This window comes from Boleophthalmus pectinirostris, unplaced genomic scaffold (genome assembly GCF_026225935.1).
Source record: "Boleophthalmus pectinirostris isolate CB_2022bp ecotype Guang Dong unplaced genomic scaffold, ASM2622593v1 HiC_scaffold_2, whole genome shotgun sequence".
Lineage (NCBI taxonomy): Eukaryota > Metazoa > Chordata > Actinopteri > Gobiiformes > Gobiidae > Boleophthalmus > Boleophthalmus pectinirostris.
Window position 1 is genome coordinate 18,718,107 of NW_026571152.1, and position 23,516 is coordinate 18,741,622.

The 23,516-nt window shown below is 41.2% G+C and overlaps 2 protein-coding genes across 2 annotated transcripts; one reads left to right on the forward strand and one right to left on the reverse strand.

Annotated features, from left to right (window-relative positions):
* Window positions 1-1,418: 1,418 nt before the first annotated feature.
* myod1 (myogenic differentiation 1) lies at window positions 1,419-4,906 on the forward strand. Its single transcript, XM_020932114.2, has 3 exons — window positions 1,419-2,220; window positions 3,095-3,176; window positions 3,684-4,906. Exons 1-3 carry the CDS (start codon window positions 1,624-1,626, stop codon window positions 3,902-3,904), a joined length of 900 nt encoding a protein of 299 aa, XP_020787773.1. The 5' UTR covers window positions 1,419-1,623; the 3' UTR covers window positions 3,905-4,906.
* Window positions 4,907-5,148: 242 nt separating this feature from the next.
* Window positions 5,149-22,619, reverse strand: LOC110166752 (uncharacterized). Its single transcript, XM_020932046.2, has 22 exons — window positions 22,456-22,619; window positions 21,343-21,505; window positions 21,080-21,232; window positions 20,321-20,481; window positions 20,180-20,248; window positions 19,926-20,030; window positions 19,694-19,832; window positions 14,186-14,271; window positions 14,018-14,119; window positions 13,790-13,931; window positions 13,542-13,705; window positions 11,304-11,501; window positions 8,359-8,521; window positions 7,791-7,943; window positions 7,521-7,681; window positions 7,375-7,443; window positions 7,156-7,260; window positions 6,951-7,089; window positions 6,570-6,655; window positions 6,184-6,285; window positions 5,736-5,877; window positions 5,149-5,641 (listed from the first exon to the last, which is right to left on the reverse strand). Exons 1-22 carry the CDS (start codon window positions 22,615-22,617, stop codon window positions 5,454-5,456), a joined length of 2,952 nt encoding a protein of 983 aa, XP_020787705.2. The 5' UTR covers window positions 22,618-22,619; the 3' UTR covers window positions 5,149-5,453.
* Window positions 22,620-23,516: the final 897 nt, after the last annotated feature.

The following is a 23,516-nucleotide window of genomic DNA, read 5'->3' on the forward strand; positions in this document are numbered from 1 at the left end:
CTTTGTTTTAAGATATATAGTTAGTTGTAAACAAGACAAAGTGTAATACAGTATAATTTTTGAGTTCTTTTCAGTGGTATTAATTCAAGGGAACATTAAGGCCTTAAGTTATTCACGTATGAACTTTGGCACTTAGTTATTCTTGTTTATTTTCTTTTAAATCTTGTAAGGAGAGGCATCGAAAAATTATCTTTTTAATACACCACTTGAAACAATGCATTTGGTTTGTCTAGTGTAATTACTATGTCCATTGTCCACATGAAATAAGGTAATTAATCAAAAAATAAACATTTTAATCAAAACATACAGCCTACAGCCTGGAAATAACACAGCTATTTGAACATTGTGGAAACTATTAATACATGATTTGGGTCATGCAAAGATAAAAAACAATGTATTAGTCATCAATTGTTATGATATTGTGTTGTATGTTAACAAAAATTCTATTTAAGTTGTCTATAATGTTAAGCGTAAAGTGTTTTTACGCATGATTCAATGCTGTCTGTCTTAACCTGAGCCGTCCGTGCCTGCCATGCCACAAAACAAGCAGTAGTTATGAGGTCAGGGGTCAGAAGTCAGAGGGCTGGATATGGAAACATGCCTCTGTCTGAATAAATGTGCTGAGCAATGGCCACTCACACAATATGACATCTGATATAGGGGTATATTAAGGCTCCGATTAGTCCTATCATGCATACTTTGCCCAATGTGTGGGGTGGAAGAGATATAATAGGTTTGTTTTGATGATTAATTTAGAAACAAATATACAAATAAAATTAACTGTTTTTTTTTTGCTCATTTAAATCTCACAGGTATTTAGGACAGTTGCTCTTACTGTAAAATGTATAGTTTATATATACTGTCCAAAACTACAGCCTACACATGATTTGGAATATTTTTTCCTCTATTTGTGTGTTATAGATTTATAGCCATATGTACATTCTTTATTATAGTGGGAACATATTGCCTGCATATACATTAAATTATATTGCTGTTGCTGTTAAATAAAAAGACACATATTGGCCAAAACCAATGGTTTGTATTTCTCTAACGTTTTGATGAACTACTGGGAGTAATGCACTAGACCTTCCTACTTTATATAATATCAGCAATAAAACAATAATATGATGCAGGTGTTATTAAGTAGGTTTGTGTGTGCTTTCCAAACGTAGCCTACTGTATTTACACAAAGGTCAAGCATCCTTCAGGGACAGAGGGACAGGCCAAACATTGGACCAAAAGGCCCGGGCCCACACACGTACGGGCCTCATCATTTAATTTACGTATACTCACGTACATCCACTGCCCACGATACACAGTGTTCCCACGTGTGCGCGCACAACTTAGTGCACACGCAGAGCACTATATTACTGTGTAACTGCTCTGTTAGGGGTAATTGTACACTAATTACCGTGAAGTTGTAAACCCCTCCTGTTGCTCCCTGATTGGCTGTAGAGCGGTGGTCGCTGAGGCCTGCGCCCCGCCCCGGGGTGCTGTCCGTGGTTTAAGAGGCCCGAGGAGCGAGCAGGAGACAGAACAGTTTGTGACAGGACTTACATTCCCCTCACTGCCCCTCACGCGCCCTACGTCCTGTCCCATTCTAACGTGACTACCGCTGGAACCATGGAGCTGTCGGATATCTCGTTCCCTCTCCCCTCTGCGGATGACTTCTACGATGATCCTTGCTTCAACACCAGTGACATGCACTTCTTCGAGGATCTGGACCCACGGCTTGTGCACGTTAGTCTGCTGAAACCAGACGAGCATGCGTCTTCCCCGTCCTCCGGCTCTTCCTCTCCTCCGTCCTCCTCTCCATCACCAAATTCTCTTCTGCACCTCCATCACCACCACGAGGTCGAGGATGACGAGCATGTCCGTGCACCCAGCGGGCACCACCAGGCAGGCCGCTGTCTGCTGTGGGCGTGCAAAGCATGCAAGAGAAAGACAACCAACGCAGACCGCAGAAAGGCTGCCACTCTGCGCGAGCGCAGGCGACTCAGCAAAGTCAATGACGCCTTTGAGACGCTCAAGCGCTGTACGACCGCAAACCCCAACCAGCGGCTGCCCAAAGTGGAGATCCTCCGCAACGCCATCAGCTACATTGAGTCTCTGCAAGCGCTGCTCCGCGGCGGTCAGGACGACAGCTTCTACCCGGTACTGGAGCACTACAGCGGGGACTCAGACGCCTCCAGCCCTCGCTCCAACTGCTCAGACGGCATGGTGAGTCCGCTGACACCTGTCACACTGGGGCAGTCAGGAAAATGGGGGGCGCATACATTTTTTGGCAGTAATGAGGATATTTGTAACATGAAACCATAGGCCCGTTTCCCTGAGGGTCTGCTTTTTCTGCTTTTAATTTAGGCCTATTTACTTTTGTGTTTTGGCAAAACTCACATAGATACTAATGAACAGCAGTTTGTCCCACGGGCCCCACGTAAGGCCTTTACGCACAACAAAATCGCGTTGATTATAACATCCTGATGCTCATTTCCACTTTTCATATGCTGAAACAGTTTTAAGATCCATTATAGTGACACTAGTGTTAATGTAACGCGGCTATGAGCGTGTTTGTGTCGCACCTCCATGTTGACTTTGAACAAATGTCCTTCTCTTCAAAGCGCGTAAGGGAGAACTTATACACGCACTTTTACGCTCGGGGTTTATGCCTGATGTCTTTGTAGATCACAAAAATAAAAATATACAAAAATAAATAAACAAATATCTTATGCATTTTAAGATTCCGGCTGTTGTCTTTATTATTATATTTGACTTCGAAATCTAAATTTTAGGCCTCAAGTGTGATCTCTTACGGGGAGCCGACATCTTGCATGTGGATTTAAAGCATGAAGTGTTTGAATTTACTTAATATTACTTTAATTTCTAGATAATATGCATTTATGAATTTAAAATTATTTATTTCTACAGCTTCACCATTGTTGTAACATTTAGATACATCAACGCCAGAGCATTAATAGCGTTTAAAGATTTGAATGGCCTAGTACATTCTTAGCCTACTGTTTATAGTTTTATATTATATCATCTTTAACACTAATAATCCTAATGGTAATAATAATCCCCCCCTTGCTTGTTCCAGGCGGACTTCAGCGGGCCGACCTGCCAATCCACCCGGAGAGGAAGTTACGACAGCAGCTCTTATTTCTCGGAGACTCCAAACGGTACGTACTGTCTCTAACAACACTTCATTTTGGTAATTAGAGCGTAATTGAGCCATTGACCAAGGGTCCCAAAAGCAGTTCAAGAGAAAGTAAACACGAGCTAATGAGCCAACAAAAGAATAAAATCTGACTGCTCCTTTACTCTTTCGCCAAGATTAAAGCCTAATAACAGTGTTGTTCCATTTTTTCCAAATCAAGTGTTTTATTTAGTATAATTTGTACGATTTGTAGAGATTTGAAATGTCAGTGTCATTCTTTTAGGTTCAATTTATAAACACGAATACTTAGATTAGCTCATTTAACTTTGAGCTGTTTTATAACCAATTAGGCTACATATTTTTAATTTAGGTATTTAATTAATTTTTTTTTTCTTTATTTCTGACACACAGTTTTGGTCTAACTTCTTTTTCAGAAATGATTGTTCTATTTCATTCATGATAATAGTTGCACTGATAGCATTACAATAGTTTCACTTAATGATAATATTATTGTGATTGCTTGTTTCAGGCGGTGTAAAGAGCGACCGCAGCTCTGTAGTCTCCAGTCTGGACTGTCTGTCCAGTATCGTCGAACGCATCTCCACCGACACCAACAGCCTGATGCCAGCCCCCGAAAGCCCTGCCTCTCCACCCACCGAACCGGCCAATCAGTCACCAGCACAGGGGGGCTCCGTCCAGGTGCCGTCCCCTACACCAGTGGACCCCAGTCTCATTTACCAAGTGCTATAGACTCCAGTATTATCGAAGCACCCTGGACTTTTACACACTCAAAACACTCTAAAAATGATCTTCTCTTAAACTTTGAGCTGTATCTCACCTTTTGCCACTTTTTTATAATTAAGATTTTTATACACTTTTATATTTACTGAGGAAAAAACACGAGTGAACAAGACCATGAGATGCAGTTTTAAGTATAGGTCTCCCATTTCAACCCATCAGCTACTACTGTACTATGTAAACACATGACTATAACATTGCATCACATTTAATATTACTTATTCTTTATTAATTTATTTCTTACATGTATGGACTTGTCGTCATATTATTTATCACTAAGCTGCCTGATTGTCAACATAAACATTTTGTCCCAACCAGAAACAAAATAGCTTTAGTAGGCTAATTGTACCGTAGCAGGGATAGCATTATAGCATTATATTTAATTGTAATAAGTTATATAGAAGTAGCCTATACTGTCAGAAGGGGTTCCTGTCCAGTGTGTAGTGGATTTGGTGAAAGGACGCAGGCCAAAAACCGTCCATTTACATTCCTCCACTTTGATCCATCGGACATCCCAACTCAACAGCTGTTCACAAAAAAAAAAAAAAAATCTTAATCCCACCAAAGGATACCAAGAAAAAGTCAATTTTTCCCTGAATGCTCCCCTCTCACCATAAAATACTTTATTATTCCCATTTTGAAAGAAAAACAAAACCAAAAAAAATCTCATTTGATTTCATTCATTCATCCAGCGGAGGACCATTTTTCTGTCTGTAAATATGTTGTAAATAAGAGCTGATTTGTTCCAAACTGAAAGTATTAATTATGTATTTAATGTTTGTGTCGTCCGTTCGTGCTGTTTGTTGTGAGAAATGTTCAACTTTATATTTATACATCTGGAAACGGAGTGACTGTCTATTGATAAATAAATGAAATACTTATTTATACTAAAACAAGACTCCTTATGTATTATTTTTCCAGTACAAAAATATAGATTATGCATTTTAATATAGTAAAAACATATAGTAAAAACATGTACAAAAAAATTTGTGAAGCTTTTACATTTTTTATCTAACATGCTGAAAATTATGTTATATAATTATATAGTAATAATAATAATAATAATAATAATAATAATAATAATTTACAAAAACTGATTCTGTACATGGTTGAAGTAGAAACATTTTGCCATATAACTAGCAATATGAAAAAAAAATAAAAATAAAAAATAAACAAGAATTAAACAAAGACTTAATTCATAATTAACAAATTAGTAACAACTTATATTATTTATTATATTATAATTACTTATATAATACTCCTGACCCTAACCTCTAAACCTGAATAAATATTAAGTATTTACGCATTACTATGACTATTTGAGCATTACTGTAAATAATCAAAGTGTAGTAACTGTAAAGTGTTACCCAGATTATATTTAATAACAATTAACTCTACAACGATTTCTATATAGTTTCCTCTATTAGTCTATAGAAATGTGGACCGTGGCGTAAGTGTCAGGAGCAGGATCGCCCTCTTGTGGAAATCTAGTAAACTGCAATTATTCTGCAACCCTCAGCTCCACTTTCATATTGTACGGTTTAGGCGTCACAGTGATTCCAAACTCCAGCTCATAGTCAGGCTCTCCTGCATCCTCAGGCCAAATGAACTTAAACCTCCTCAGAAGAGTCACCATGATGAGGAAGAGCTCCATACGGGCCAGGCCTTCTCCCAGACACACTCGAGGACCTGGACAAATATAGAAAACATTATTATAGAAACTTTGCATGACATGGCAATTTTTTATTATTTTTATTTTTTTTCTGTTGGCTAGATTCTGTACCAGCAGAGAAGGGCAGGAAGGCATCTGGTTTGACAAACTCCCCCTTGTGGTTAAGGAAGTTTTCAGGGTTGAATTCATGAGGAAACTTCCACTGTCCTTCCTCACTAAGCGCTGACGACAGGTTGGGGATGATAATAGTGCCCTAGGACCACATTATCAGAGATACAGGATACATTTACCAGAAATTAATGTGCTACAGTTTAGATAGAGAGTCTCCAGCCTGTAGCAGGGGTCTCTAACCTATACCCCTTTCAATGTAACTGCCAACTTGCCAACCCTTGAAATTCTTTGTATTGTGCTGAATGACTAAAATTTGAGTAATTAATTTTAACTATAATAAAAACACAAGACCTAGGTTCCCATAATAAGTCCATCCCAAAGTATGCTATCAAATAGATCTAATAGACAGATCATCTATGCTTTTGAAATAAACAAATCTCTAACTTACTTTAGGAATGGAGTAACCCATGAGCTGTGTGTCTTTGGTGGTGGCATGGAAAACACTAAGGGGGACAATGTTGGCAATCCTCTGAATTTCATGAATTACAGCCTGAAATACATGCAATAAGAGAAGCATTAGATTTAAAATGGCACAACCTCACTATTCTGGCGAGAGTCTACATCTCCAAGGAAGCGCGAGGCCCTTCACCAGAAACCTTACAGGACTCTCTCTAACCCCCACCAATCAGGTACACTCATACAGGCATCTAGACTGAAGTGTCTTGGCCAAAGACACAGCAATAGCATGGAGTACTGACTGCAAATAATTAAGGACAATGATCAAGCCATGAAGAAATTAGTGGGACAACTACTGTTAACTACCACATCGAGTACCTGAACATAAGGCATGTTGTGTCTTTCTTCAAAAGTTACTAAGTCCTTTCCCTCCAGCACTTGGTCTATCTCTTGCTGACAGCGTTCTGAGGAGGAGAGAAAAGACATATATATGTATATATCTTTCCCATTTCGAGATGGCTACAACAGATACCGGGAAAAACAATGGATATCTAAGTCCAGAAAAGTGCAGTACTGGGAACAGCAAAGATACTGCGCAGAAAGAAACACATTTATTATATATATATATATATATATATATATATATATATATATATATAATATATATATATATATATATATATATATATATTCTAGTGTAACTGTATTATTGTAATTTTACTACTACTTCTAACATTTACTGTACACAATATGTCTTACCCTGGATGTGAGGCTTGGTCATGAGGTAGAGGAACCCAGTGAGCAGCGTGCTGGATACGGTGTCCGTCCCTGCTCCATAAAGACTGAGACAAAACATAAACAGTTCCTCTGGACAAAACGAAGAGCCATCATCGCCTCTCTGTTAATTATATAAAGAGGAAGTCATTATCGATATCGTTTAATAAATTTATGTGCTATACCTCACCTTCTCCAGCTCATCCAAATAGCAGTCGACCAAGTCCTGTGGTTCGCCTGGCACTCTGTTCTTCTTGTGTTCATTTATAATCGGAATTAAAATATCTTTAACTCTCTGAAAAGCAGAAACACAAAGACAAATCACATCCACAGCCTTAAAATGATGGAGATTTAATTTGAACTTTATGTGAAAACAAAATAGTAGTAGCAGTAGTAGTACAGTCCATACCTGTCTTGCCTTAAAAGCTCTGGTGAATGGTAATGGCAAGTACCGCACCCAGTGAAAAGAATCATACAGCTGTGAAAAACATATACATTACAACATTACACTTAAAGTGAAGCTAAAGTCAAATGTAACTAATTTCTGTAACTTACAAAAGCCCAGGGTCCATTTAAAGTTTTGTTTACATCATCAAAGCAGTTCACAAGTTTAATCATGAATGTATCGTTATGCTCATATCGTGTGCTGAACAAAACCAGGGACACCACATTGGAGGAAATACTATGGAACATTACGTTAGGGCTTATAGTTTTACCTAAATGAAAACAAAACAGAAATGTGCAATTATGGCACCATTTAGTGTCTGTATCTATAATTGTAGTTCATTTTTATAACTAAATGTTGGTTCAAATGCATTCACTCACCAGTATTCTTCTCCAGAAAATCTATGGTGTACTCTAGTTCTCCCAGAATCCTCTCCTCCATTGACTGTTTGCCCATTCCAAAGTTCCTCATGGTGGTTAAAGCAAAGCGACGATGCTCCTTCCAGGCGGGACCATAGTCAGCCAAAATCACCCCTAAAACAATGCTACAGTTAAAGGGGATATATTTTAATTAGCTTTTAACCATATTATAAAGGTGTTCCTTCATCATTAGCTTACTCAAAGTTTTATTTTGAGTAATTTATTGTTTGAGTAATCCTACTTTGTCCTGCTCAGAAAATTCCTGTTTTCTCCTTACCCCCCCCCCCAAAACATAAAATAAAATAAAAATTAGGCTTGATCTGGACTTTATATTTCCTTATTAAGAAATTTTACTTTGCAATATTATTAATAATAACTAATAGGAAACAATGAATATTATAATGCTTATATAAAAGCTTATTGTGTCAATGTTTTAAAAAGCAGTTAAAAATGTCAGAGCGTCAACAATGTGAAAAATTAACCCACCCACTGAGCTCCATAGCCTAAACTGTTGGATACCGACACCTACCTCTTCTCTCTACGACGTCGTTCATGAACATGTCCTGAGGTCGTCCGGCAAAGTCCACAGCCTTGTTAACTAGAGCCTCCTTCAGAGCCTGGGTCCCACTCACCACCACAGCAGCTCTGGGCCCCATGTACAGGCTGTAGATGTTCCCATAAGTCTTCCTCAACTGACAACAATACCAAACCCATGAAACAAGCATTAGCGATTTGTTCTGACTTCTGCTCTCCCTCATCAGATATAAAATTATGACAGATACTTGAAAAATGTAGAGGTCCTACTGTATATTACACACAACTGATTCTCACTTTAAGCCCTGTTAGAATATATTTAGTTTCATTATGACATGTTTGAGTAAACCTTTATTAATCTGTACATCTCCAAAGCTCAAAGTGCTCAAAGTGCAGCTACCCTTTACCTTTAGTTCAGTAGAGATAGGGAATTACAGGGCTGAAATGATCCAAATGATTCTAGTGAAGGTGTATAGAGTTTAAAAACATAGTGGAGCACTTCTTGTATTGTCACAAAACATCACAAGGTGGAACAATGTTTTCTGTCTGAGAGAATAACCTAAATATGCAAGATTTAATTATTATTTATTTAATGCAATCCTGTATTCTGTACTGGCTTGTGTGGCCATACCGGCTTGTTATAGCCTGATCTCATCAGATCTCAGAAGCTAAGCAGGGCCGGGCCTGGGTAGCACTTGGATGAGAGACTGGAGGGAATCCCAGGTGCCACAGTGGGGCACCAGCCACAAAAACTGCTGTTGCGTCCTTAGGCAAGGCATTTCACCCACATTGCCTAGTATGAAAGTGGTGTGTGCGTGAGTGATGTTGGTGGTCAGAGGGACCGATGGGACAGATTGGCAGTCGCACTTCCGTCAGTCAGGGCAGCTGTGGCTACAATAGTAGCTTACCTTCACCAGGTATGGAGTGAATGGCCAATGCTCTGTAAAGCGTATTTGTGTCATATGTCTGTGAAAAGTGCTAAATAAAGAAAAACTTACTTCTCCATTCTTCTTTCACTGTCTTACCTATGTGAAAACAGTACTAACTTTAGTTCATTTTAAAAGGTTTCTAGTGGTCCAAAGTTACTCACTTTCATGACACATTTCTACCATCCTAATTTATCGCACCAGCCTTACTTCTTACTTGGCAATGATAAAAATGCTTCATAATTAGATACTTCTTAAAACAGTCAAAACTATTCCTATGCCCCAAAACAGCATCATAGAGGACTTGATAAGCTTGCATAAATATATGGAGAACAAGTTAGTAGTTAGTAACATTATAAAAAATACGAATCACCAAACATATTAAAGAAGGCAAACAATAAGAATAATGTATTAACATCTAAGGTCAAAAAGTTTCTCAAAGTAAAAAAAAATCAGTGTCTATGGAAATTGAAAGCACTTTTACATCAAGGTACTAAACGCACACACACGTTATAACCCCCTTTGTGCATAGACATTGGAGACAGTGTGGTTGAGGCGTCTCTTTCCCAAGAACACAACAGCAGTGTGTACCAGAAGAAGTGTGGATTGAACTATCAACCTTTGGGTTCTAGGGAGATTGCATCTCCAACTAAACTACAACTGAGCTACATGGGAAGCTTAAACGTGCACTGTGTAACTTTTCTGTCCAGGTATAGGGTTCACTACTTGCTCATTTTCCTTTGCAAAAAATGTTCCACAATATGACATTAAGTGTACCTATCTTCATGGAGATGAGCAAGTTGCACCACCAGGCCAAGTTACGGATCAGATCTGTGGAGAGGTGATCCTGCTCACAATTTTGCATATAGTGTGAACATTGTAGACAAAGCAATATCTCTTTTAACACTTCGCAGCTGGTTCCATCAAAATTCCCTGGGGGGTGTGATGCTAACTGTAGGATCTACTCTGTCTGAGGCTTTGTTACTCAAGTGAGACATTAATCTGTGTTTTCTTACTAGAAATAACTGACTTAGTTGGAACCAGAACAGGTGAGCAGATTAGTGCAAACAATTACAGTCACATTCGTTTTTAGTCACTCTCACCTTTTTGTTGAAGGACCATGAACATTCATATGGGTCACAGGCTCCTGAAAATGTGTTGTTTAAAACCATTTTGAGGTTCCAGACAATTTTAAAACTTTGACAGTGTTTGCTAATGTGTGCATTGCATCACCCTGGTAACTAGAACACCCCCTGCGTCACGTCACTGCAACACAATGAACTTTTGAAGTCGATTGATCTTTGACAAAACAGAACTTGAATGGGACAGCGCCCTATATGTGGTCTGCATCTGATTTGGCACATTTCTGCAATGTGGTCAACAATACATTCCACAGTCTAATTTGATTGTTTTTGTGAATTGCAGGAAGTGGAAAGTGGAAGAGTGCATTTGAGGTTACATGGGCTGGACCAAAGAGTGTTGTGCATGTTAAAACAGGACTATGAAAGACAAAACAAATACAGGCTGTGCATTCAACTAGCTAGAGTTACGTAATATTATAAGCTGAAGTAGTGGTTTTCTAAAAATCTATAAAACATTGCAAGATATTAGAACAATTATTGGGAAAAATTTAGAATTTTCTTAAATGACTGGCTGAGAAACAAGCCTGAAATTAAATTTTTTTGGAGTGCATGCACGGTTAAAGTTGCACTATGTTACAATTCTGATGAAGGGCCCACCCCATGTTTGTCTCAATGGTAACTGTGTTGTTTTTCCTGAAAACTCTAATGTTTTTTTTCTATCTCTTTGAAGACAGGCAAGTGACGCCAGAAACTTTATAGTGCACCTAATTGAAACATGATAAAAAATGGGTTGTAAAATATAATGCATGCTTTAGGGTAAATAGAAATAAAAAACACTAAAGTCTATATGGTTCAAAGTTATAAAAATGTCATAGACTTGACCAAAAAAAATGCAGTTTGGAGAATACAAGGATTTCAATGTGCTCTCATACCTTCTCTATGTCATCCAAAGGGTTACTAGGTCTCAGATTGTGCATGTTCCCGGAAAATGGCAGCACGATAGGTCCAGGAGGGAAGTTCTTGGGTCGTTGAGTCTTAAGATGTATGATGAGGAAGACTATGATGATGCCCAACAGCAGCACAGAGACAATCATCGTGACAGGAGATAGAGGAGAGATTGGAGAGAGGAGAGTCGATCAGTGAAGTCAGCTCTGTATGAAGAGAGACTGGGAAGGTTCAAAACAGTCTGTAAAGCCCCGCCTCCTGTGGTAGTCTACAGTTTGTGATAAAAAGGGAAATTCTAATGTGAAGGGAGAGATTCAGAGCAACTATGTAGCCTTGTGAGAGACTGGTGCAAAACGATGTGTGGGAGTCTATGATTAGTCTCCATGTCAATCATAAACTGAATATATAAATTGGCATATCTAACCAGCTAGCAGCAATTTGTGAAGAAAAGTCTAAAACAAAAAAATTATCGAACACAGGAAGGAGCAGTGAGTCCTAAAATGGAATCCCACTATCTTTGTTATTAACCTTCGTCAATTCCATTCAAAAGGCAGAAACAATTTACACACAAAACATTTTTCTTTAAATATTGAATTAAATAAAGATGATGCAATTTATTTTTAATTGTCAAATCATAATGATTGCGTAATGTAGACAAGTTTTGTCACTTGTTAATATGGTTGTTAACATATCTCATATACCTCATACCCATACCAACCAGTAAGTAAAATTACAAAACTAAAGATCATAGGTAATGTTTCATTAAAACCTTGAATCTAATGAACTATGTATTAGGGAAATTAATAGTCTAACCTGTCTTTTACTGCACATTAATTTGTAAGTTTGTTCAGTAAAGTTTTTTATCAGTCTATGGCACGGGAGACCTACACAACTCCAGTCTCACCGCAGATGCACTCAATAATTCTTCTCTTACTGCAGTTACTTCAAATGAACACATGATAGCGCCACTCTTACCAAAACTAGCAGTGTGCTGATACTGGTCACTGATTCAGTCTAATAAATTGGTTCACATAAGTGAGCAAAGAACAGGCTGAATATAAAGGACCAAATAAACTCATTCCACTGTAAACCTGCCCTAAACTTATTCTAAATAATTTATAATCAGACATGGGCAGAATAGCCTTATATAGTAAAATTAAATCATTTGACTCAGGTAGAAGTACAAAGTAGTGGTTCAACAAAAGTATTTGGGGAAACTACTACTCAAGCAACTGAAAATCCCTCAATGGACCAGGGCCAGTTTGCTGTTTGTGCAGAAAATTCTTCCCACGTTGAATGCTGTGATCAGAAACTTTGTGTGTAAGTTTATGAATCGCCTTGAGGACTTACAAAATGAAATTATGAAAGTTTTAATAATAATGCCTGAGCAGAACAGTGTCAGGTAGGTACATCTCTGAACTCTGGAGGCACTGGAGGAACTACTTAAAAAGATATGCTTAAATATTATTGTTGTATTGTGCGTCTTCTGTTTTTTAAATGTTCTATATGGATCCCCTGCAGTCTGAAATAAAGCTTGACTGATTGCCTGATCAACAATAACTTTAAGTTGACCTGAAGTTAATTTAATTTAATTTAATAATGCACAAAATCTGGTATTTTTAAAGGATAGAGACAAAATCCATATCTGAAGAATTGTAAGAAACACAAATGTTCACATCATTTCATTATCATTATTGTCAATAAAAAGCTTTTGTCACTTGTAGGTTTACTCACAGTCAGGAGAGTAACCAAAATGTTTACTCAGGTAAGAGTATACTGTTGCTTCAATTAAAAACAAAACAAAACAAAAAACCCCGAAACATATTAAATGAAAACATTTAAAATTTGAAACTTAAAAAAAAAAAGTGAAAAATAAAAATAGTTAATTTTAAACCATTTTACAAATGTATTGCTCACTTACCTACATAGCATCTGAGCATCCTATATTTACTGCAATTAGTTTATTTTTCACAAATTTGAGAGACCAGAGTAGAATCACAATAACAACTAGTATGACAACTAATAATAACTAGTATGCTAATGGAACACTTCCTGTTTCCTGATAAATAAAATGCTCTATAATAAGCTTTTACTTAATGCTATCACATGAGAAAAATGGGGTGCATGGCCTTTAAGGGAAATTGTATTCCAAGTTGCCCTACAGTTCAATGAAATATGATCTGTTATCCCATCATGTTAACCAAACTTTTTCATCTAATCTCCACTTTCATGTTGTATGGTTTTGGCGTCATGGTGATGCCAAACACTGGAGTAAAGTCAGGCTCTCCTGCATCCTCAGGCCAAATGAACCTAAACTTCCTCAGAAGAGTCACCATGATGAGGAAGAGCTCCATACGGGCCAGGCCTTCTCCCAAACACACTCGAAGACCTGGACAAAAACATAGAACATTACCTAAAAGATATACTTATACTTACAATTGTCCATGTTTTAGTGCTGATTGAACTTCTGTACCAGCAGAGAAGGGCAGGAAGGCATCTGGTTTGACAAACTCTCCCTTGTGGTTGAGAAAATTTTCAGGGTTGAATTCATGAGGAAACTTCCACTGTCCCTCCTCACTGAGCGCTGACGACAGGTTGGGGATGACAATAGTGCCCTAGGACCAAAGTCGAATGATTTTATTATTTCATCTGTCTCGTTTAGAATATGTGCAGTTGTATTTGTGGACAAGTATCTGCTTACTTTAGGAATAGAGTAGCCCATAAGCTCTGTGTCTCTGGTGGTTGAATGGAATGGGCCGAGAGGAACAGTGTTGGCAGTTCTCTGAACTTCGTGAATAACTGCCTAAAAAAGTAGATGATAGCAGTTTGAACACAGTATTTATTTTCAGTATAGTTGCTAAATTTTTACCTGGACATAAGGCATGTTGTGTCTGTCTTCAAATGTGACTAAGTCCTTCCCCTCGAGGACTCGGTCTATCTCCTGCTGACAGCGTTCTACATGGGGAAAAGAGAAACTTTTAATTTGGTGAAGAGGCTGGAATACCCAAATGGTCCTAGCAGCTACATATATAGGGGCTTCATGTCCCCAAAATCTGTCAAAAAGACAGGCTGGGCTTAAAGGTCCATCATGTCATTTTTCTGGTGGAGATCTGCATTTTGCTTATGTCCATCAAGAACTTACTGTTTTTTCTGGAATGTTCCAGAGTATTACACAATGTTGGCCAAATTACTTTGCATAAGTAGTTAAATTACTGATTGCTGATTACTCCTTTTAAAAGTAACGTAATTACTACTCTAATTAATTAGTTTCAAAATGACTACTATAAGTTACTTTCAGTTACTCAAGCAGAGGCGACGTGCACAGTACTCCTTAAACCAATATTTATGCTGTTTTGGTTTACAGCTGATTTGCCTGAAGAGGAGAAGATCCTGCGCTTGTTAATCATTACTGTTTTATGACACAGTTCTAGTAGATTACCCACATTTATGGCAGGGAAAAAGTAACTAAAAGTTGCTAGTCCAAGTAAGTGTAATCTACTAGTTACTCCACAACACTGATGGACAGTGCTCCACAAGGCCATATTACAGATGTACATCTCCCTGGAGACAAGCAAGTAGCAGACCCTTCATCAGGAAAAGTTAGAGTGCACAGTAACAAGCCCGATTAATTGGGCCTGACCTGGCGATCCCTATTGTTTTCCTTGTTTTGATTTACTATATTTTCCGGGCTATTAGATGCGCTCTTAAGCCTCCAACCCCATCAAAAAACGATTGCGCGCCCCGCAATCCAGAACGCCCCATACACGAATCCACTCGGGTGTCCCAGCCCACGACCCACGACTTCAGTAAACTACAAATTCGCACCACCTGCTGCGCATGCAAACATGCATGGAGCAGACAGCAACCGCACAGCGAAACACACTCACAGCCACACTCATCACTCCATGCGGATGAGGAATGGAATGGAGAAACGAACTGAACAAGCGAGTGCAATGTGCCACTCTAAGCCACAACTGAACAACTGAGTCACTGTGAACGTGCCACAACTGAACAAAGCCGAGAGTTACCGTGAAAGCACCAAACAAAGTCCGACAGAGTCATCTAACTGTTGTGTTTCATTTAAAATACGGTGCGGTTTATTTGTGAAAAAAGTTAGAAAATAGACCTTTTAATGACAGTGCACCTTATAATCCAGTGCGCCTAATAGCCTGGAAAATACAATAGGTTTGAAGATGGAATAACTATTCCTTACGTGGCTGGTGTTTCTGAAAAATTACAGAGGATTTTCAGACATAAACATAAAATCCCAGTCTATTTCAAACCTACAAACACTTTAAGACAGAAACTGGTCCACTCAAAGGAGAAAACACTGAGCCACAAACAAAGCAATGTGGTCTACTCCATTCAGTGAAGTGCAAACTACAGTAAGCACTACACTGGAGAAACAAAACAGCCACTTATCAAGAGGATGTACCAACACAGATGAGAGAGCAATAGTGGACCTCAGTCTGCTGTACATCTCCATCTAAAAGCCTGTGAGGTACAGATCCTAGCCAGAGAAAAGAACTGGTTTGAGAGGGGAGTTAAAGAAGCTATTTTTGTTAGGAAAGACAATCCACCTTTGAACAGAAATGGGGGCTCAGACACCACCTATCTCCTATTTACAACTCCATCCTCAAACCTAAATCAAAACAAGCAAAGAAAACAATAGCGATAGCCAGGTCAGGTCCAGAGGTGTGAAAGCACCCTTTATGGCCCTGAATGATTATAATAATTAGACCCCACACTCAATGCAAGATCAATAGGCTTAGCTAACTAACAGAAATTGTAAACAAGTAGATGTGTTAGTTTCAGAGGAGTTTCATTGAATGCATTTGACCAAATAAACGTTTGTCCAGTTGACAAATAGAATTTTTCCATTTGCCATCTTGTTGAAAATCCCCCTCCTTGAATCGTCACCTTATTATGGTGGAGGGGTTTGAGTGCCCGAATGATCCCGGGAGCTATGTTGTTGGGGGCTTCATGCCCCTGCTAGGGTCACCCAAGGCAAACAGGTCTGGGGGGAATGGTTCAGAAGCCCTATATGATGACTACACCAGCAAGGCCAGTTACGTCGCCCGGATTGGCGTCACCGGGGCCTCACCCTGGAGCCAGGCCTGGGGTGGGTGTTCGCCAGCGAGCGCCTGGTGGCCGGGCCTCCCCCCATGGGGCCCGGCCGGGCTCAGCCCGAAGGAGCGACGTAAGGCCGTCCTCAAGTGGGCACACCACCCGTGGGAGGATCCATATGGGGCCGGTGCAGAGAGATCTGGGCAGCAGTCGACGGCGGGGGCCTCGACGACCGGATCTCCGGACATGGAGACTAGCTCTGGGGACATGGAGTCACCTCGCTGGGGGGGAAGGAGCCTGAGCTTGTGCGGGAGGTTGAGCGTTACCGACTAGATATAGCCTCACCTCCACGCACAGTTTGGGCTCTGGAACCCAACTCCTTGAGAGGGGCTGGACTCTCCATTTCTCTGGCGTTGGCCGCGGGGAGCGGCGGCGGGCTGGTGTGGGCCTGCTCATTGCCCCACAGCTCAGCCGCCGTGTGTTGGAGTTCACCCCGGTGAACGAGAGGGTCGCGTCCCTGCGCCTTCGGGTTGGGGACAGGTTTCTCACTGTGGTGTCGGCCTATGGGCCGAACAGCAGAGCAGAGTACCCGGCCTTCTTGGAGTCCTTGGGAGGGGTACTAGACAGTGCACCGACCGGGGACTCCGTTGTTCTCTTGGGGGACTTCAACGCCCACGTGGGCAATGACAGTGACACTTGGAGAGGGGTGATTGGGAGGAACGGCCTCCCTGATCTGAACCCGAGTGGTGTTTTGTTATTGGACTTCTGTGCTAGTCACAGTTTGTCAATAACAAACACCATGTTCGAGCACAAGGGTGTCCATAAGTGCACGTGGCACCAGGACACCCTAGGCCGGAAAGTCGGTGATCGACTTTGTAGTTGTGTCATCTGATCTCCGGCCGCGTGTCTTGGACACTCGGGTGAAGAGAGGGGCTGAGCTGTCAACTGATCACCACCTAGTTGTGAGTTGGGTTCGCTGGCGAAGGAGGAAGCCAGAAAGACCTGGCAGGCCCAAGCGTGTAGTGAGGGTCTGTTGGGAACGTCTGGCGGAGCCCTCTGTCGGAGGGACTTTCAACTTCCAACAGCCTCCGGGAGGACTTCTCCCGGATTCCGGGGGAGGCCGGAGATATGGAGTCCGAGTGGGCTTCATTCTCGGCCTCTATTGTCAATGCGGCTGCTCGGAGCTATGGGCGTAAGGTCTGTGGTGCCTTTCGCGGCAGCAACCCCAGAACCCGGTGGTGGACACCGGAAGTAAGGGATGCTGTCAAGCTGAAGAAGGAGTCCTATCGGGCCTTGCTGGCTCGGGGGACTCCTGAGGCAGCTGATGGATACCAGCGGGCAAAGCGTGCTGCAGCCCGTGTGGTCGCGGAGGCAAAAACTCGGAGCTGGGAGGAGTTCGGGGAGGCCATGGAGAAGGACTATCGGACGGCCTCAAAGAGATTCTGGCAAACCGTCCGGCGCCTCAGGAGGGGAAAGCAGTTCTTCACCAACACTGTTTACAGTGCGGGGGGAGAGCTGTTGACCTCGACTGGGGACGTTGTCCGGCGGTGGAAGGAATACTTTGAGGATCTCCTCAATCCTACCGTCACGTCTTCCGAGGAGGAAGCCGAGGCTGGGGACTCGGAGGCGGACTCATCCATCACCCTGGCTGAAGTCACTGAGGTGGTTGGCAAGCTCCTTGGTGGCAAGGCTCCGGGGGTGGATGAGATCCGTCCTGAGTACCTTAAGTCTCTGGATGTTGTGGGGCTGTCTTGGCTGACACGCCTCTTCAACATCGCGTGGCGGTCGGGGACAGTACCTCTGGACTGGCAAACCGGGGTGGTGGTCCCTCTGTATAAGAAGGGGGACCGGAGGGTGTGTTCCAACTACAGGGGAATCACACTTCTCAGCCTTCCCGGTAAGGTCTATGCCAGGGTACTGGAGAGGAGAATCCGGCCGATAGTCGAACCTCAGATCCAGGAGGAGCAGCGTGGTTTTTGCACTGGCCGTGGAACACTGGACCAGCTCTACACTCTCCATCGGGTGCTCGAGGGTTCATGGGAGTTTGCCCAACCAGTCCACATGTGTTTGTGGATCTGGAGAAGGCATTCGACCGTGTCCCTCGTGGTGTCCTGTGGGGGGTGCTCTGGGAGAATGGGGTCCGGGGCCCTTTGCTAAGGGCTGTCCAGTCCCTGTATAACCGGAGCAGGAGCTGTGTTCGCATTGCCGGCAGTAAGTCAGACCTGTTCCCGGTGCATGTTGGACTTCGCCAGGGCTGCCCTTTGTCACCGGTTCTGTTCATTGTATTTAAGGACAGAATTTCTAGGCGCAGTCAGGGGCCGGAGGGGGTCCGGTTTGGGGACCACAGGATCTCAGCTCTGCTGTTTGCGGACGATGTTGTTCTGTTGGCTTCATCGGGCCAGGACCTGCAATGTGCACTGGGGCGGTTTGCACCTGAGTGTGAAGCGGCTTGGATGAAGATCAGCTCTTCCAAGTCCGAGGCCATGGTTCTCGACCGGAAAAAGGTGGCTTGCCCTCTCCGGGTGGGTGGAGAGTCCCTGCCTCAAGTGGAGGAGTTCAAGTATTTCGGGGTCTTGTTCACGAGTGAGGGGAGGACGGAACGTGAGATTGACAGGCGGATCGGTGCAACTTCGGCAGTGATGCGGTCGCTGTATCGGACCGTTGTGGTGAAGGGGGAGCTGAGCCGAAAGGCGAAGCTCTTGATTTACTGGTCAGTCTTCGTTCCTACTCTCACCTATGGTCATGAGCTCTGGGTAGTGACCGAAAGGACGAGATTGTGGATACAAGCGCTCGAAATGAGTTTCCTCCGCAGGATGGCTGGGCGCTCCCTTAGAGATAGGGTGAGGAGCTCAGTCACACGGGAGGAGCTCGGAGTAGAGCCGCTCCTCCTCCACGTCGAGAGGAGCCAGTTGAGGTGGCTTGGGCATCTGTTCCGGATGCCTCCTGGACGCCTCCCTCGGGAGGTGTTCCGGGCATGTCCCACCGGGAGGAGGCCCCGGGGAAGACCCAGGACACGCTGGAGGGACTATGTCTCTCGGCTGGCCTGGGAACGTCTCGGGGTTCCCCCGGAGGAGCTGGAGGACGTGTCTGGGGTGAGGGAAATCTGGGAGTCCCTGCTTAGGCTGCTGCCCCTGCGACCCGGCCCCGGATAAGCGGACGAAAATGGATGGATGGATGGATCTTGTTGAAAATCATTATATTGTTTTGTCAATGATTTGATCCAACAGGAGGACGCATAACCATTGCGCCCATGCTCTTTCATATGGCAGAGGACTCCAGTAGATCATATTTAAACATGCAGGTGTTTTACCCTGAATATGTGGTCTGGCCATGAGGTAGAGGAAGCCAAACAGCAATGTATTGGATGTAGTGTCTGTCCCTCCCACATATAGGAGCAGGCAGTACATCAGCAGTTCCTCAGAGGAAAATGAAGAATTGTCATTGCATCTCTGTTGAAAAGGATCATTAAATAAAAGCTCAGCATTACAGTTTTGGGGTAAATAATTTGGCAGAGTACATTTAAAAATAATATGGTCACAAACCTTCTCCAGTTCATCCAGATAGCTGTCCACAAAGTCCCGAGGTTCTCCTGGCACTCTGGTCTTCTTGTGTTCCTCAATCACTGGGATAGTCATGTTTTTTACTCTCTGAGACATACAAACAACAAAATGCACACACACACAGACACACACACACACACACACACACACACATATATAAAGTACAAATTTGATGATATTGTATTGTATAATTATTTGTATAATGATTAATACTTAAGTTTGAAGAACAGACTTACCTGCATTGCATCAAACGCTTTAGTAAAGGGCAATGGCAAGCTGCGAACCCAATGGAAACTGTCATGAAGCTAATGGGAAAAAAATGTAACAATGTTTACATAAAATTTATTTACAAACAGTTGCAAACTTTAGTCACTCACCAAAGCCCAGGGTCCGTTGGCCATTTTGGTAATCTCACAGAAAGAGTTCACAAGTGTTATAATAAACTCCTCATTATGCTCATATCGTCTATTGAACAGAACTTGGCAGACCACATTTGAGGCGACTGTATGAAACATGATTTCGGGGCTCAGAATTTTTCCTAAAAAACAAAAAACAAGTTTGGGTGGCATCTAATGGATACGTCTTTCAATACACCTGAAAGACTGGCTTGTTTTGGGTAGAATAAATAATCTACCAATGCAGTCATCGATGGGTAATAGGGCTTAACAATTTGAGAAAAATATCTAACTGCGATTTTTCTGACATGCATTGGGATAGCATGGAGTCCCTAAAGGCCCCTAAAATCTTATATTTTTCAATACTATTTTATTTTTTTAGGGGCTCCATACTACCACAACTTAATACTTAAACACAAACTGAAAATTATGTATATAAGAACGTGTTTGTACAGATTTAAACAACAGGGTTAGCAGTTTTTATGCAGAAGAAGACAGGATATTTTGTTGTTTACGGAGGAAATTATTATAGTTTACAAATTGCAGCCTTTGCCATTTCTGTCCATTCATATAGCAATTTAGATTTGATTGTGCGTCATCTTGCAGCCCTCACTCAAACTCTGCAAAAGTATGACTGAGCTGGTGTATTTCAGACTTCATTCATGACTGACATGGTAGATTATTCTTTTAGACTAGCAGAGGTAGAGAGCATATTCTGCTTTCTTTACTTTTATTACTCACCACTATTCTTCTCCAGATGATCAATGGTGTACTGTAGTTCTCCCAGAATCCTCTGCTCCATTGACTGTTTGCCCAAACCAAAGTTCCTCATGGTCATTATTGCAAAGCGACGATGCTCCTTCCAGGACGGACCGTAGTCAGCAAGAAGTACACCTACAGCAGACCATAGTATTATTATGCTTTTGGCTAAATCTCACAAAATAAAAATAGAGACCATGCTAGTTATTGACTGAAATGTAAAGATTCTCAGTTCTTAGCGTTACCTCTCCTCTCAGTGATATTGGTCATGAACGTGTCCTGAGGTCGTCCGGCAAAGTCCACAGCTTTGTTAACTAGAGCCTCCTTCAGAGTCTGGGTCCCACTCACCACCACAGCAGCTTTGGGCCCCATGTACAGGCTGTAGATGTTTCCATAAGTTCTCCTCAACTGGAAACAATACCAAACCCATGAAGCAAACATTAACAATTCTGCTCTCTCCCTCATCAGATAGTAAATGATGACAGATAGCTACAAAATTTCAATTTTCATCCTTATCAACAACAAAAGTTTCTAAACCCTGATACAAGTTTTAGGTGACATACTGTACTATATCACGAAAGAGTGTGAAGAGACATTCAACAAACTCACAAACCTCGCTTTAAAGGTGCTGTAGGTTTGTTAATTTTTACTGCCTTAAAAACATGAAAAACTGAAGCAGTTCATGTTAAAAGGTTTGCAGTGGTCCAAAGTAACTCATTTTCAATATGCATTTCTAGCATTCCAATTTGTGGTCACTTAATTCTAACAACACACCAGCCACAGTTGGTAATGATAAAAACGCTTTATGATTTTGTGAACTGCAGGAAGTGAAAAGTGGAAGGGTGCGTTTGAGGTTACATGGGCTGGACCAAGAAAACAGGACTAAACAAACAGCCAAAACAAATATAGATTGCACATTCAACTAGCTACTGTTATGTAATATTAATATTATGTAAGTTGAAGCCCTGGTTTTCGAAAATATATAAGACATTATCTTACAGAAATATAAATATATAATTTGCTCAAATGCCTGGCAGTGAAACAAATCTGAAATGCCATAGTAAACGAGGAACTTTTTGAGTGCATGCATGGTTTGCTCATTAAAGTTGCACCATGTAACTTTTCTCATGAAAATCCCACTACATGTTTGTCTCCATGGTGAATGCATTGCTTTTTTCCATCTCTTTGAAGACAGGCAAGTGAGTAACACCAGCAGAAGTTTTATAGTGTACCTAAGTGATACAATCTAAATTAAAAGAATAAAAAACTAATAATAATAAAAGAAAGCTATAAAACATGTTGAAAATGGGTTATGAAATGCAATGTATGATTCTGAGAAATGAAAACAAACCTCATACCTTCTCTATGTCATTCAAAGGGTTACTTGAGAACAGATTGTGCATGTTTCCCAAAAATGGCAGCACGATAGGTCCAGGAGGGAAGTTCTTGGGTCGTCGAGACTTAAGATGTATGATGAGGAAGACTATGATGATGCCCAACAGCAGCACAGAGACAATCATCGTGACAGGAGATAGAGGAGAGATTGGAGAGAGGAGAGTCGACCAGTGAAGTCAGCTCTGTATGAAGAGAGACTGGGAAGGTTCAAAACAGTCTGTAAAGTCCTGCCTCCTGTGGTAGTCTACAGTTTGCAATAAAAAGGGAAATTCTAATGTGAAGGGAGAGATTCAGAGCAACTATGTAGCCTTGTGAGAGACTGGTGCAAAACGATGTGTGGGAGTCTATGATTAGTCTCCATGTCAATCATAAACTGAATATATAAATTGGCATATCTAACCAGCTAGCAGCAATTTGTGAAGAAAAGTCTAAAACAAAAAAATTATCGAACACAGGAAGGAGCAGTGAGTCCTAAAATGGAATCCCACTATCTTTGTTATTAACCTTCGTCAATTCCATTCAAAAGGCAGAAACAATTTACACACAAAACATTTTTTCTTTAAAAATTGAATTAAATAAAGGTGATGTAATTTATTTTTAATTGTCAAATCATAACGATTGCGTAATGTAGACAAGTTTTGGCACTTGTTAATATGGTTGTTAACATATCTCATATACCTCATACCCATACCAACCAGTAAGTAAAATTACAAAACTAAAGATCATAGGTAATGTTTTCATTAAAACCTTGAATCTAATGAACTATGTATTAAGGAAATTAATAGTCTAACCTGTCTTTTACTGGCACATTAATTTGTAAGTTTGTTCAGTAAAGTTTTTTATCAGTCTATGGCACGGGAGACCTACACAACTCCGGTCTCACCGCAGATGCACTCAATAATTCTTCTCTTACTGCAGTTACTTCAAATGAACACATGATAGCGCCACTCTTACCAAAACTAGCAGTGTGCTGATGCTGGTCACTGATTCATTCTAATAAATTGGTTCACATAAGTGAGCAAAG